Source organism: Corylus avellana, chromosome ca7, assembly GCF_901000735.1.
Source record: "Corylus avellana chromosome ca7, CavTom2PMs-1.0".
Lineage (NCBI taxonomy): Eukaryota > Viridiplantae > Streptophyta > Magnoliopsida > Fagales > Betulaceae > Corylus > Corylus avellana.
In genome coordinates, this window is record NC_081547.1 from 14,411,006 (window position 1) to 14,426,629 (window position 15,624).

General features: G+C 31.6%; 1 protein-coding gene across 1 annotated transcript; it reads right to left on the bottom strand.

Annotated features, from left to right (window-relative positions):
- Window positions 1-719: 719 nt before the first annotated feature.
- LOC132186675 (beta-amyrin synthase) lies at window positions 720-7,876 on the bottom strand. Its single transcript, XM_059600677.1, has 17 exons — window positions 7,582-7,876; window positions 5,179-5,364; window positions 4,886-4,975; window positions 4,572-4,769; window positions 4,341-4,425; window positions 3,821-3,987; window positions 3,502-3,693; window positions 3,294-3,407; window positions 2,785-2,904; window positions 2,535-2,657; window positions 2,343-2,441; window positions 2,159-2,215; window positions 1,879-2,069; window positions 1,616-1,793; window positions 1,330-1,410; window positions 1,150-1,233; window positions 720-1,075 (listed from the first exon to the last, which is right to left on the bottom strand). Exons 1-17 carry the CDS (start codon window positions 7,780-7,782, stop codon window positions 953-955), a joined length of 2,289 nt encoding a protein of 762 aa, XP_059456660.1. The 5' UTR covers window positions 7,783-7,876; the 3' UTR covers window positions 720-952.
- Window positions 7,877-15,624: the final 7,748 nt, after the last annotated feature.

Here is a 15,624-nt window from a genome sequence, read left to right on the forward strand (position 1 = left end):
GTGCTGGGGGTAAGGGAGGGGATGTTCCAATTTTTTTTTTGTTTTTTGTTTTTTTTCTGGCCAAGTTTTAAATTTTTTAATAAAGTAAAAAATTATTTTTTAACGGACGTGGCAAAACTACATACATGGCATTAAACATGTTAATACCTCATAAACATGTTTTAGATGATTTTGAATGGAAAGGGTGAAGTAGAAAACTCGAAAAACTTAAAAGGGTTATAACTCATATTCAAAAGCCGAGCAAATAAATTTAAATTTCACAATTGCTTAAGAATTAAATTTATATTTTACATAAAAAAAATTTTTGACCATTTCCAAATGTCAAAAACTTGCATAATCTTAATTTTTTTTTTTTTTTTTTTTTTAAAAAAAAAAACAAACAAAAAAAACAAACAAACAAGCAAACAAAGCATAAGTAGAAGGTCGATTTCTTTTCTTTTTCTTCTTCTTCTTTTAATTTTTTTTTTCCTACCATCTACAGTGAGAAAATTAGAGTTTGTTAAGCAGCAGATAGAAGTTAGTCTCACAAACTGACTCATCGTCAATTAGTATATGCTTTGCAAACTATTTATAGACCAGAAGGCTAAAATTTTCTAGCCATCTTGTGTGCAATGTTGAGGCCTCTATGGGCTGAATTGAAATGATTTACTTTTTTAGGTACATAAAAAAAAAAAAAATGGCATTGTAGTATGAAAAATAAGTAGTTTTAACCGAGCTCAAGAGAAAAACAATGGAATAGCCGAGTGAAGCACTTTCCATTTACTATATTATTTACTAATACAACAATATTGTATAATGCTTACTCCCATCTATCTTGGATGATTGTGTGTTTAAAAACTTGTTACATACTACATCAACACAGCTGCTAAAGAAAAAGTTGAAACACTGGTAAAGAGAATTAAGAGCTGGCTTTCTTATGGGTGCCTCTGAGCTATACATTTGAGTAGTTGATTTACATTTTTATGGATGGCAATGGGATACGCTTGCGGTATTCTGCAAGAGCCCACAATGGGTATATATTTCTGTATGCTGCATAGTGTAACATACAGTTCTTCATGAAGACCCCAGTGATTTCCTGTATATATGAGAAAGAGTGATGAAATCTCTGCATACAAATCTCTGTGTAGTGCATTTGTGAAAGAGAGGTACCTGTTGAGGAAAATCGCCATCTTCCAGCTGAGAATTAATTATCAACTTTGCTGCACAGTGAAGAGGTGTGGGGTCTCTTTCAGCCTATTACAGATGCAATTTTCACATCAGAATATGCCAGAAAAGCATGTGAGAGAAGAGAAGCAAACAATACTAGATTTTTAAACCAGGAACTCTCACCTGTCCAGCATGAATGAGACCCATCATTGCCCATGCAGTGTGTACCAAATTTGATCGGTTTCCTTCAAGAGCTACATATTGCTATATAAATAAGCAAGCACAGAGAGTTAACAATTTTATTATCTCCCATCTGCAAAATCTTAGAAAGACTTTTCTTTCACCAATTGATCCAAAAATATTCTTAAACTGTTGTCAATCATGTTGAGAGTAAAAGATAATTAATGATGTTGGGAAATAAAGATGAAAAACAAAAATTAAGAATTATGTGTGTTAAAAAGTAGATTACCTTGTTTGGGCATGAGAGATAGCTCTCTCCCCATCCACCATTATCTCTTTGTGCTCTCAGCAGAAAATCAACAGCTCTACGTATAGTTGGACAATTGTTGTAAGTCTTGCCAGCTGCAGTCAATCCTCCAATTGCAAACCATGTACCGTATGTGAAGCAAACTCCCCAATTCCCATACCTATGGAAATGCAAAATTAATATAAAAAGTAAAAACAGAACGTCTTTTGAAACATTTCTAATAAAAAACCAGTGGAGGAACATACCATGAACCATCAGGCATTTGTATGTCTTGAAGGAACTGAGCAGCATTTTTTATGAAATTTTCTATCTCTTTCTTCCGGTACCCAGGGTATAACTTCTTAAACAAAACTAAAGCTTGGATTGCTGATGCAGTGCACTCAACATACTCATGCTCAATGACAATGTCAGCAAAGAATTCTGTGGGATTAAGCAGCTGATGCAAACAAAATTTCATTAAGGGTGAGTTTTGAAGTATTGTCGTAAGCATATTTCAAGGTCACTTCAATATGTTAAGGTACTTACTTCCAACCACTCTTGGGCTCCTGCTGGTTCCCAGGCAGCTAAACCACCATTTTTACTCTGCATTAAGTCATACAATAGAGCTTATTGATATGAACACAGTGAAACGCTTGTGAAATAAACGATCCTGCAGGTTTTCCAAACATTTGTACATAAAAATACAAAGCTTGTGAAAGTTAATCCTTACCTGTAGAGAAAGTAGGACATTTACAGAATCATAAAATCGCTCAGGTTCCATTTTCTCTCCAACAATTTCTGGTGGCATCATGGAGAAAAGCAAGCAACACTGAAATAGAGGAGAATTTGGTGAGGAACCCATTAATTATGGAGAGGGTGCAAACACTTTAGCCCCTTGACGCATTTAAACAAAGTTAATTACCTTCAAACCTTCTGCAGTGCAATCAGAAACTTGCCATCCATGATCTTGATCAGAGAAAGTCCATGATCCTTTAGAAATGTGACGGTACATGCTTTCAAAGTCTCCAGAAGGGTTGTCCTTGACCTTTATAATTATTCAAGATAAAATGGAATAATTAGTCCAAATGAACAAGGGATAGTATTCATTTTTAAGCAAAAAGGTAGATTTGATGATTGTGGTGAAGAGATGCTTTTAGAATTGAAAATCAAACCTGAGATTTCTTTATGAAGTCGTGCCCTCTTGCAAGTGTAGGCCCAATTTCATCAGTGAGATTACTAGCAAGTAAAGCTTGAACAGCGAAACCAGTATCCCACTCTTGACTTCCAAAACTCTGCATACAAATTACATCATTTAATTTATATTCTAACACTCCCCCTCATGCATGGACTCCAACTCTCTCCTTAATGAGTGAGATCCAACACATAAAATATTTAACTGAAACGAAAGGTGAATTGATGGAAACAAAATTCGAATACAAGACCTTTGCTCTGATATCATATTAAATCATCACCATTTATCCTAAAAGACTATTAGGACTTACAGACTTGAAGCTAGAAACCAAGAGCTTCGGGTTTATACTTGGTTTATACTCAAATTTGAATAGTTATATTTACAAAACCAACCCTAGAAAAAAATTTATTTTAAGGAACCTCTTCATTCAAATGTTCAACAGAGGGGCAAAAGATTGTACAATTGGTTCTGCAGAATATGCATACTGACCTGCATTTTGATTCCATCTTCAGCAACCCATATGTAATCAGGGATCCTAGCAATATGCTTCTTGAAATAATCCCCATTTGGATCTTCAGCCCAACAAGCAAGCATACATAGGACCTGTTCAATGCAAATAGATTTAGCATTAGTGTTATATAGCCCAAATAAATGTTGATCTCCATTGCTTCCCTTGATTATTGTATGATAACATTACCTTTTCTACGCATCCAATGGTGATGTATCGACTGTTCTCGTCTTCATAATGAATGTGCTTCATTGTTACTTGAAGAGCTTTTTCTCTGACCAACTTGTTAAAAGGCCAACGAGTGAGAAGAGGCTCAGTAAATATGTATAGACTATCCCAGAGCAGATCTTGTATCAAAGGATGGGGATAGTAGATATCCTCCTGAAAAAAAAAATATATATATAGTTTTGCTTAATCAATGCATGCGTTCGAAGACTAATATTGAAAAACATATATATCTAGCAATGAGCAAGTATCAAGCATGAGGAACAGATTAAGATAAACTCACTTTTGCACATAAATGACGCACTTGCTTCCAATTAACTTGGTTGTAAGGTTGCGTGTAGAGTTCCTCCCTCAATTGAAGAATGAGAGGTGTGATTGGGCCTACAAACCTTTTCCCATAGAGGTATGACATGGGCATGTACACCATGCGACAGTAGCACCACATTTTGGCTGCATTTTAGGGGAAAGGCAAGCAATTAATAAGCAATAAGTACCAAGTTCAATTATCAAAGAGATCAAATAAAGTAAAATGTCTCTACTTCATTATACTTCCGTCTTCCGGAAGAATAATGAAGTAGTATTCGATCACTTGGCCTTATGAAGCATGAGGTCCAAAGTTCGACCTCCTTGAGTGCAAACAAATTTTTAAGGTCACGCTCACGAGCGAAAGCTTGAGCTTTGCTCAAGCATTGAGGGGATACTTTGCACAATGTTCTGAGGATCTAGTTGTGGTGAAATCCCAGATACCCTGATTACCTTAGAAAAAAATAACGTAGTAGTAGCAAGCATATATATGTACATACCTGGATGCATGGGAAGAAATGAAGGAAGGATCCAAAATTCTGGAGGCATTGGGTTGCTTCCAATCCAGTCAAACACACCAAGTATCTACAACAAAGGGAAATTGCATTCTAGAGTTAATTATCAATAAATATAGTCATCATGCATAGTGAATTGGCTGTGAAAGCAATATGACTAGATTTTAATTTATGTGATATATGATATATGTTAATATTTATGAAACAAGGTGATACCGAAAGCCAGGTCTTTCCCCAAGAAGGCATGTGTGTGACGCCACCATGATCAAGAATCCACTTTCGCGCTCTTGCACAAGCATTGTCCTCACCACCATCGGCTCCTTCTCCGAGTATACGCATACAAATGTAGCTTAGAGCCGTGCAAAACATGGTGCTGTGCCCCTCTATGTGTAATCCCCACCCACCATCTTCATTCTATGTACAATATCTCAAATATTCAAACCATGCTTACGTGTTAAACACGTAAAAAAATAAAAAATAAAATAAAAAATTTAAGAGAAAAAAAAAATCCTAATTCCAAGAATATGCACCTGATGATAGTATATGTATCGAAGAATTTCTTTTTGATACTCAGCAGGGAACACAGTATTAAGATGTCCTGTAATGTACAAACACATTACCTGCAATTTTTTTAGGGTTAAAAAGAATTAATACAATTAGCAGTTGCATTAAGATGAAAACCAAAACATGTTATATTGTTGATGATCTGGGGTGGTATCACAAAAAGTTCCATGATGCATGCTTTTTACGTAAATATCTCAAAATAGTCTGTTTTAATTATGTGACAATAAAAAAGAAGAAGGATAATAATTATGAGTCTCACCAAGGGGGGAAGAAAAAACAATGGGCCAGCATTTTCAGCAGGCCAATGGCCATCGCTGGCTTGCAAGGCCGAAAAGAAATGGACGGCCCTTTTCAATGAATCTGTGGCCTTTTCATATGTGATTTCCTCTCCATCTTCGACCTTTACCGGGGGAATTGTTTGTTTGAAGTTTTTCTCCTTGAGAAACTGCAATCATTTTAACAAAGAAATTAGCATATATACATTATAGTAAACAATTTATGATATACATATAAGAAAAAAAAAAAGAAAAAAAAGAAAGAAGGCACGAGGAACTCGTGGGGGGGCATATTGTCACTTTCCACCTTCCACGGTTTTTGGTCAAGTCGCCCAATTACCTTTTTTCTTTTCCTTTTTAAAGATTGTCCCCACCATTAACATAAATTCCATCTGAGAACCTATTCATATTGGTTTTTGAATTTTGACCTGCAACCCCATTACTTCTGTTCCTCGTGCCTCTCTTCTTTCTTTCTTTTTTTCTTTTATATATATATTTCAACCCATGGACAGAATTCACAGAACTAGTATTCTAGAAGGGAAACAAAATTTAAAAGAACTCATTTTAGGGGTAAAAAATAAAATGTGGAGGCTCTATTTAATAAAAAAATAAACATAATCATAATAATATTAGCAATTTTCTTTTCTTAAAAGATGTATAGGCGCCAGGGGGTGTATTTGCCAAATGACTTGAAAAATGAAGTAAATTGGAACTGTAACATATTTGATTGACGTGAAAAAAAAATAATAAAAAGTAATAAAAAGTAATTGATGTGATATAAAAAATAAAATTGTTAAGATTAATTTTAAGAAAAATAATTGATTTTTTTTTTTTTTTTGAGTTATTTTGCAAACCGACCCAATATTATGTGACCACCTTTCCTCGTTCTACACGTGTATCATTATTTGATTTGACGGATGTTGTTTTGTCTGTCGCAAATTATATATGCACCATATATATATATATATAAAAGGTCAAAGACAACAATGGATTTAGTGGTGTAAGAATGTGGTGACATATAAAATATTATATAAAATGGGTTTTTGAATCTGTGGTATCATTCCCTATAAATATAAAAATCTCCGGTATGAGACAACAGTGGATTTAGGTGGTGTAACAATCTCCTGACATATATAAATATTAATATATAGAATATTGGGGTATAATTCCCTATACCTGCACTGCAGTGTGCAGGCCAGGGGAGGGTTTTAATTATCTAGAAATGTTAGAGTTTATTCTCTTAATTATTTCTCAACCATCTTCATACATATTTCTTTTAAATTTATCATTAAATATGGAAGACTCACATGTAGACCTACAAATCAAATAATAAATTTAAATTTATTTAAATAAAAAATATATAATTAAAAGAATAAACCTAACATTTAACCTCGGATAAAAACTACATAACTGCATGTATTATTTCCCCGACATACATGTGGTAAATTACAAAGCACTGAAATATGAAACCTGTGGTGTGTCTTTTAGTGCATATCATGTCATGTCATGGTTGTCATCTTTCCTTTAAAAACTACAGAAATTCTTAAATATTATTATACTCGTGAAGAAATTCTTTCTTCCTCCACTAATTAAGAGTAGCAAAACAGAGTTTCTAGAGGGACAGAGACCCCAAAAAAATAAATAAATAATAAGTAAGAAAAATTAGATTTTGGATTTAAGACCAAGCACAAAGGCTTCAAAACCTTCAAAAATTAAGGGCAGAAATGAAAACGATGAAAAAATAACAATAGTTTTGAAGTCAACCATGACATGCAGTACAGATTTTGAATGCCATGGCCGGAAAGTTGTTTTTAGTGCCGAGGAAACAATGAAAAATGCTATTTAACCGATTATTATATTATTATTATATAATTAGAGCAATATTATAGTAAAAATTAGTCATTAATTTTTTTTAAAAAAATGTTATTTAATAGACTGCTATATATATACGACTGTCATACAATTAAGATGATGTGACAGTGAAAATTTGTCATTGATTTTTTTTTTTAGAAGTTCTTGTTAATTCAAATATTGTCAGTTATAACAAAGTTATATAACAGTTTACTAAATAATATTACACTTAGAGAATGTTTGGATTGTGTTTGAGAAATAGAGCTTTTAAGTCAAAAACTGCTCAAAAGTGTGTTTTGACCCTTTCTGGACCCTTAAAATTGATTTTCAATTTTTTTTACAAATATGTATTTTTTTTTTCAAACAAACTTTGAGTGTTAAATGCATTTTTAAACCTTCAAATACATATCCAAACAAGCCCTTATGATTGTTGAACCAAAGCCTAATTTTTAGTGTCATGTCATCTTAATGTTAAAAGACAAGTAAATATATATGGTTGGTCGGAAATGATGGAGAAAGATGGGGAAGGAGGGTACCTGCATTCGCCAAAGGAGATCACCGCTAGGTTTAACCTGATAGCGGTTGTTGTAGAAATTGAGACGAGCTTCTTCAACCTCAGCACGCTCTTCAGGAGAACCAGCGTGAGGGTCAAACTCCCATGTCTGCCTCCCAACGAAGTTATTTGTAGAGTAGATGTAAGGGTCATCGCCACCCTCTGCTATCTTCAGTCTCCACATTCTTCCTTTATCCTTTCTTTCAATCAACTTCTCTCTTCTCTTCTCTGACAATCTGATAATACATATATATATATATATATATATATAGAGAGAGAGAGAGAGAGAGAGAGAGAGAAAAGAAGAAGAAGAAGAAGAGGAAGAAGAAGAAGGGAGTAGCTAGCTAGCTATGAGATATGAGATATTGTGGCGGTGGGGGTGGCGGAGTCTGTGTGCAACGAAGTTTGTGAGAGATGATGAGATTTCCTCGGACGCAGATGGTGAGTAATGGGAGGGGCAGGGCTTAAAGGAAGGAGGAGTTTCCAATTGTGATATGTGAAAAGACTCTTGCCAACCTTTTAAATAGAGATGAAGGCATATATGATTATGGGTGTGACATTTTCCTTTCATACTTATCTCCATCTCTCTCTCTCTCTCTCTCTCTCTCTCTCTCTCAATCTCGAACATTTTATGTCAAACCAAAATATGGAATTTACCAATTTCATTATATTACGTTTTTAGACAAAATTACAGATAAGAGTTTTAAGATGGTTTGAGAACATAGGAAAATTCATATTTAAATTAAAAAAAAATGCTAATTTTTTAACTGCGTTTAAAAAAAATCACATTTTTATTAATTGTCGTTATTTTTTCAAACAATACGTTTTGAAATTGACAAACCAAATGAACGCTAAGAATGAAATAACTATTTCAAACCACATTAAAATGAGGATCACCTGTGGAGAAGACAACCCACATTTAAAAAAAAAAAAAATGGCTCACAAAAATATATATAAAAAAAAATGTAAGATATATATGCTGTGACTAAAGAACTCACATGTAATATTATGATATAACAAAATTAGGTCTTATGCATCTCTTTTTGGTTTGAGCTAGATCTTTACTTGAGAAAATGATCTTTTTCATTTCAAATGAAATGGGAGGGGCAAAATTGTTTAAGGGACCGGCTCGAAATGGAGAGGATCCTATTACCTTTACTCGCCCTAGATTCATAAAGTTGATTGATATATATAACTCACTCGTTTTTTTAATAATTCCATCACTTGCATGCAGATGAATTAATTTGACATGGGGAATGTGTTCATACTGTCATCTCCACTCATTGACCCCCTTTTGGTTAACTTTTAGACTCAGAGCAAGCATTCTCAATTTAGCTCAGCCTTTTCCTTTTTTTCTTTTCTTTTTTTCTTTCAAAGAAAATAAATAAATTAATAAACAAATTAAAATTATAACCTCAATTGCCATAAAAACTCTCCTTTCTGCCTCAACTTCTCCATGCATATGTATTCTCTATTAAATTAAGAAATCATGCCTTAATTTGCTAAAATTTTCAGGCACTTCCTCTGGGTCATGCAAATGACGTACACCGTTTATTTTCACACTTTACAAATAGTTGTGAAGAAAACGCCGTGAAAACGCCAAATTGAATGAAGACGCCATGCCGTACGTCGTCATTGTGAAGAACTCAAATTAACGACCGTCAATATTGTTCACACAATCTTTCTTTGGATAAATGTCTGGTTCAATTTTTTTCACTCATTACCAAAGTTCTGAAAGAATTTGAAACAGTGAAAATTTTATTTACTCCCTCAATGTATTATAAGCCGGTTTTACAATCATAAGTTTGAAGTATGGATCGATTTTTGTTCTCATATTTTAGTCCCATTTAATTCCATCTATCCCTTCTAATTTTCTGTTAAATTTTTACGGAGGACACCAAAAGGTTTTGAAGTATACTTAGGACTCTAGACCTTATCAATCATCCACTATATGTTACAAACTCTTCTACTACAAGTCATTTACATCGATCTCACCGGCCTAACTCCTCATTATTACTATAACTCTTGGCTTTTGTTTAGTCTTTTGACCTTTTTTTATCCTTCAAGAATTTGGTTCTAATAGTTAATTTGGGTCTCACTTATTAAAAAAAAAAAAAAAAAAGTTTAAACCCACGTGCGAGGAAGAGTATTAAGATATTAGATTAAATGATTAAATTTATTTTTTCTATAAACTTAACTTTTTAATTAGGGTAAGTCCTTAAGGGGTACCTCCATCAGTTAGGGATCACGCCTCATGAAGCGGAGGTTATGCACTAGTTCGAATCCTTCTTCTCCCTTTCCCTCCCCTTGTACGAACATGTCAAAAAAAAAAAAAAAAACTTTTAAGATAAATGGTAATTTAGTAAGACTTTCGATCTTATTAAGACTTATTAACAAGTACACTTATTAAGACCTTAGACATTAACAATTCTCCATACACCTTACAAACTCTTCCACTTCAAGTGATTTATATCTCATCTAAAACAAATTTCTCATTGTTACTCTAACTCTTATGACTTTTGTGTAGTCTTTTGACTCTCTTGTTCTCCAAGAATTTTGTTCTAATAGCTTGAACCAAGTATATATGTGAAATTTTTCCATTTATTATAAGTTATTATTCTTTGAATTCGTGTGAGTTGCGCGTATCTTTTCAAACTTTCCCAAAAAGTCCTAAATGACTATGTACTGTTATCCTTTATAAAATTAGAACCTATAAGACTTTCTGACTCCGTTCTTTCTTGTAGTTATACATTACTTGTATGAATGCTGCAATGTCGACACCAGAAAATGAAGACCTCAAAGATCCAAATCAATATCTTCAAAATATGAAATGCATGGCCTGAAATCTTAATAGGAAGGGGAGTTAGCAAGGGTAGGTCATATATTATACAATAATTAACAAGAACAAGAGGGTCCCCCGAAAGCTTTATATAAACTCAAAAGTCAATGTCCATACTCCCCACACCGACGTAGACTTCAATTTTGGCTCTAACTTTCACTCTTTTACACCTAATTAACAAAGAAAAAATCAAACTTATTTTTTAGAGGAAGAGGAAAAACAAGACTTTCACTTTGGTGGTTTTCTGCTGTTGACTTATCTTTACATTACGAGTCAATTTATTTATTTTTTAAAATTTTTTTGTGCTATTGACCTTTTTTCTTTTTTTTTTTTTTTTTTTTTGTGGCCAAGCTTCATCTTGTTCTATACATATATATGGTGCTCTTATTTGATTTAAATTCTTTTTAGGATTAATTAGAAAAAAAATATATCATTTTAGGATTTCTTAACATTCACAAGAGACAAAACAAAACACAACTATCATATCATGCAATTTGCGCAAATCAGTTACACGTTAGCATCCTCAGTACGTAAGCTGTTTCATGCATGTTACAGTTGGCCTATTATTATTATTATTATTAAAAAAAAAAAAAAAAAAAGAGAGAGAGACAAAAATTAGATCTTACACTAAATGATAAAATGAGAATCTTGGTTAGTCTAATATTATACAAACAAGGCACCCATTTCCGTAAGAGAAATGATAAAGGTACAACTTTAGCCCAACTTTTATCTTATGTGATCATTTAAAATAAAAACTAAAAAAAATTTCTGAAGCAATAACATCCTATGTCATCCTTTTTTATTTGGTATTTTTTTTTTAAAAAAAAAATTATATTTTTCTTCAAAAAAAAAATGGTCATTATTCTGAAGAAAAAGACCATTTAAAAAAAAAATACCAAATAAAAAAAGGAAAATGCTAAAGGCCCAACTATTTTGCCCAACTTGGGGCCAACTTTTGCCTTATTTTTTAATTTAAAAAATAACAAAATAAAAAATAAAAAAAGTTTCTGAAGAAATAATTTTTATTTTTATTTTTTATTTTATTTTAAAAAATATATATATAACCACGTAAGAAAAAAATTGGACAAAAGTTGTGTCTTTAAGTTGTGCCTTTATCATTCCGCTTTCCTTAAACCTAACAAATTAAGATAAGACATAAAAAAAGGGAAAATGATAGAGTCCCAACTTATTTGACTAACTTAAGTCCAACTTTTGATTTATTTTTTTATTTAAAAAAAAAACCTAAATATCAAATGAAAAAATTGTCTGAAGAAATAATATCTATTTTTTATCCTTCTTTTATTTGGTATTTTTAAAAAAATGAAAATGATTTTTTTTTTTCATAAAAATGGTCTTTTTTTTTTTAAAAAAAAAAAACATTTTTATGAAGAAAAATATCATTTTGTATTTTAAAAAAAAATACCAAATAAAAGAATGACCAAAAATAGAAATTATTTATTCACACATTTTTTTATTTGCTATTTAGTTTTTTTAAAATAAAAAAATAATGCAAAAATTGGACGTAAGTTGATCAAATAAATAAGTTGGATACTTATCATCCCACTAAAAAAACAATAAAAAACTCATCCTAAGAATTTCCCAAGAGAGGGCTGATTAAGCATTTAAAACAAGAGAAATAATATATTAATTAATTAATGAAGCGTGCCCATGTGATTCTACTCCGCCACTAAAAGGCTGAAACTTCACCTCACATACCCAACTTGCTAGCCTATAACTTCACCTCACTATTTAAATGGATACAAATTTTTTACAAGTTTGGTTTTAGAAAATTTATTAATTTATTACAAATAAGCTTTTAAAAGTAATATGTGTCCTTAGCATTTTAAAAGTATATGTTTTTTTAGGAAAATATTAGGTATTCTCATAGTGTTCTCCTCGTCCTAGGTGGATATTATTTTCTAAAAATTAGATGAGAGAAATAAAAGCCTATGTTTTTTTTAAAAAAAATAATAATAATATACATCTAAGACCACGAGAACACCAAAACATTCTTCATTTTTTTTTTTTTAATATCATATATTTTTTTTGCATGTTTTTTTAATAATTTAAAGGGTACTTTTTTTCTGGCCAAGTGATTGACCCTTTTCTAACTAGCTTCATTCCCTTTTTTTTTTTTTTTTTTTTTTTTTTTAGAGTCATCTTGTTGTATGGTGCTCTAAATTAATGTCATTAATTTTTTTTAATAAAATTTACTTTTCTCCAAGAGTTATTGTTCGTTTACCGATTAAGTAGAAGAAAACCCAAAAAAAAAATTAATAAAAAGACCAAAAAATATGTAGAAGAAAACGAGTCCGTAAAACCTACATATTATTTATAAGACAAAGTTTTCCTTCAAACTAAATTGAAAGAATTTCTTTTAATCTAGTCTATAAAAGTGACATGTGTCCATTTCTTAATAACATGTGCGATGCACGTAAGTTTTTAATAAATTTTATTTCAACTTTGTCCTTACTATTAAAAAAATATGTACATCTCACATGTTTAAAGGACACATGTGTAAAAAATGATGAATTTTAAAAATGATATATATTTTTTTTAATCTTCAGATAAAGAATAAATTGGGGCGTGATTCAAGAGTTTTAAGTTTTTTTTTTTTTTCGTGTAAAAAATGATAGTTTCTTTTTTGGTCAAAGAATAAAATTGTGAACTACATGCATTGAAGCCGACATCAAGAGAAACAAGTTGAGCTAAAGCAACTCCTGTGTAGTTATTGATCGATCAGGCAACCTGTATCTTTCACACTACAGTTGGCCATATCTTTTCGGGATTATATACAAATATAGAAACTCTATAATATATATATATTTGTGGGATACATATATAAACTACTCGCTTTTAGTGATCTAGAAATCAAATTAATTACTACCCTTTTTATTGTTTTCATGTAATGTTGCCCTAGTTACAAGGCACTTTGTGGAAGACGTCCTGACGGGCTTCGCGGCTTTAGCAACTCTAATTTCAGACTGCTATGTGGCTGCCAAACAGTTGGACATATATTAAAAATAAAAAAATAAAAATAAAAATTGTTATTTTATTTTTGTTAGTTAAATTTTTATGAGTTAATAATTAGTTTTTAATGCCTCAAAACTTATTTTTTGATTCAAAATTAAAACCTAGGGGTGAAAAGGTTAACTCTTTAGAAATGGTATCACCTAAAAGGGATTCGATTATCCTAAATTTGGTACTAATGTTTTAAATTTGGTGCTAATACCTCAAATTTAGTGTAAATATCTCAAATTTGAATTCTCCTTTAATATCTCTCTTCTTCAATTTTTTTTTTTTTTTTAAAAAAAAAAAAAAAAAAAAGTCTGACGCTTGGCTGCCTCAATTTGGCAGCCAGAAATCTCTATTCCTAATTTCAACTTCAACTCTAGAGATTGTAATTTTGCAGCACATGGGTTAACAACAGAGGTCATTAAACATGTCGTAGGCATAATATGGAGGAATGAAATATCCTCGTGTATGTACAATATTATAAAGAGATGAATTTATACCTCCTCTTTGATTGTATTGTTTTATAACGATTTTTGGAATAAAATATCCACTTTTCTCAAAAAAAAAGAAAAAAAAAAAAAAAGAAAAAAAAAAAAATTTAAAAAGAATATTCCTTTCGCTGTTGAAATTGATGTTTACTTGTAATTGGTTTATCTGCCGTTATCAGCCTTGGAATTCTTCGTTTTGTTTTTGTTGTTTTTTGTTTTTAAATAATTCTCGTGATTGCTTTCAGCACTACAAAAATATTCCTAGCCTTGTCATTCACCACTAGCAATAGAGGATTTGGCAACCTGGCATCAGCCGTCATCGCACGCACGTTTCGTGAATCGTGGTATCTACTAAAGAAATCACAAAAAATCTGTTTTTTAGCAAAATTGGGTCAATGCTGGATCTCATTTTTCTACCCCCATGAACGTGAAAACATGGAAAAAGTATGTCTCACAATTCACTTTATCACTCTCTTTGCACTACTCAACACTCATGGGGACATTGACCAGAATGCAAGCAGATTATGCAATACGCTTTGGACTTTCCAAGATTGTGTTCAAATAAAAATAATGAGTAAAGACAAACAGCATGCGGCGTGCATGGCACGCCCGTGCTGTTTATCTTAAAAAAAAAAAAAAAAAAATTTTGCACCGGCGTGCCACGCACGCCGCGTGCTGTAAATCAATTCTCAAAAATAATTGAGGTAGTGGTGGTCATTTTTAGCCACTTGCTTGCTTTTTTTATTATTTTTTTAACTTTACCTTTAACTTTAACTTTACAAAATTCTATGAATTTCTACTATTTTAACATTATTCTCTGAAGTTTAAAAATTTTGAACTAAGAGTATTGACCTTTCAAATTCTTTCAATTATGCTATTTTCGTTTCAATTCGTTAAATATTGTTAAAATTTATATATATATTGCAAAGAAGTGTTTTTTTTTTTTTTTTAATATATGAAAAAGTAAACGTATGAATCTTTCTAATTTTTTGTTTTATTTTTTATAATAAAAAAGAGTATTTTAGAAATTTTGACAAAATTTAACAGAAAATCATAAAGGTAATTGAAAGAAATTAAAAGTTCGATACATTTAATTAAGAGTTTGTAAATTTCGGGAGATAATTTCAAAACATATAGAAGTTCAGAAAGGTTTTCAAGAGTTTTTCTTTTAAAAAAAAATGCAAAAAAGGGTAGGCAAGTGATCAAAGTGACTTTTGTGTCTTAGCGTGATCATGGTAATGCTTACTCGCTGAAAATCAATGATAGAAAGATCCTACACCGAGAAATTGCAAAAGTTTTTTTACATCAGTTCAGCAAAAGCCTAATCAAGTCCCACATAAACACTGATAAATGCCTAGCGGATAAAGCAGAAATAATCCCAAACGTGTTCCCATAGTAGCCACCCACCCCACTGTTGACTTCAATTGCCTTGGCCAGACATTTGTAAACATCATGGGACTAATCCTCCTTGTATATATTCTTTCTACACATAAATAATGGGACATTTAACTCCTTTTTTTTTTCTTTTTTTTTTTTATCCTCAAGGGTAGTTTAATCGGTTAGGGATTACGCCTCATAAAGCGGAGGTCACTAGTTCAAATCCTCTCCGCCCTCTTACTCTTATGCGGACATGTCAAAAAAAAAAAAAAAAACTCTTTTTTTTTTTTTTTTTTTTTTTTTTTTT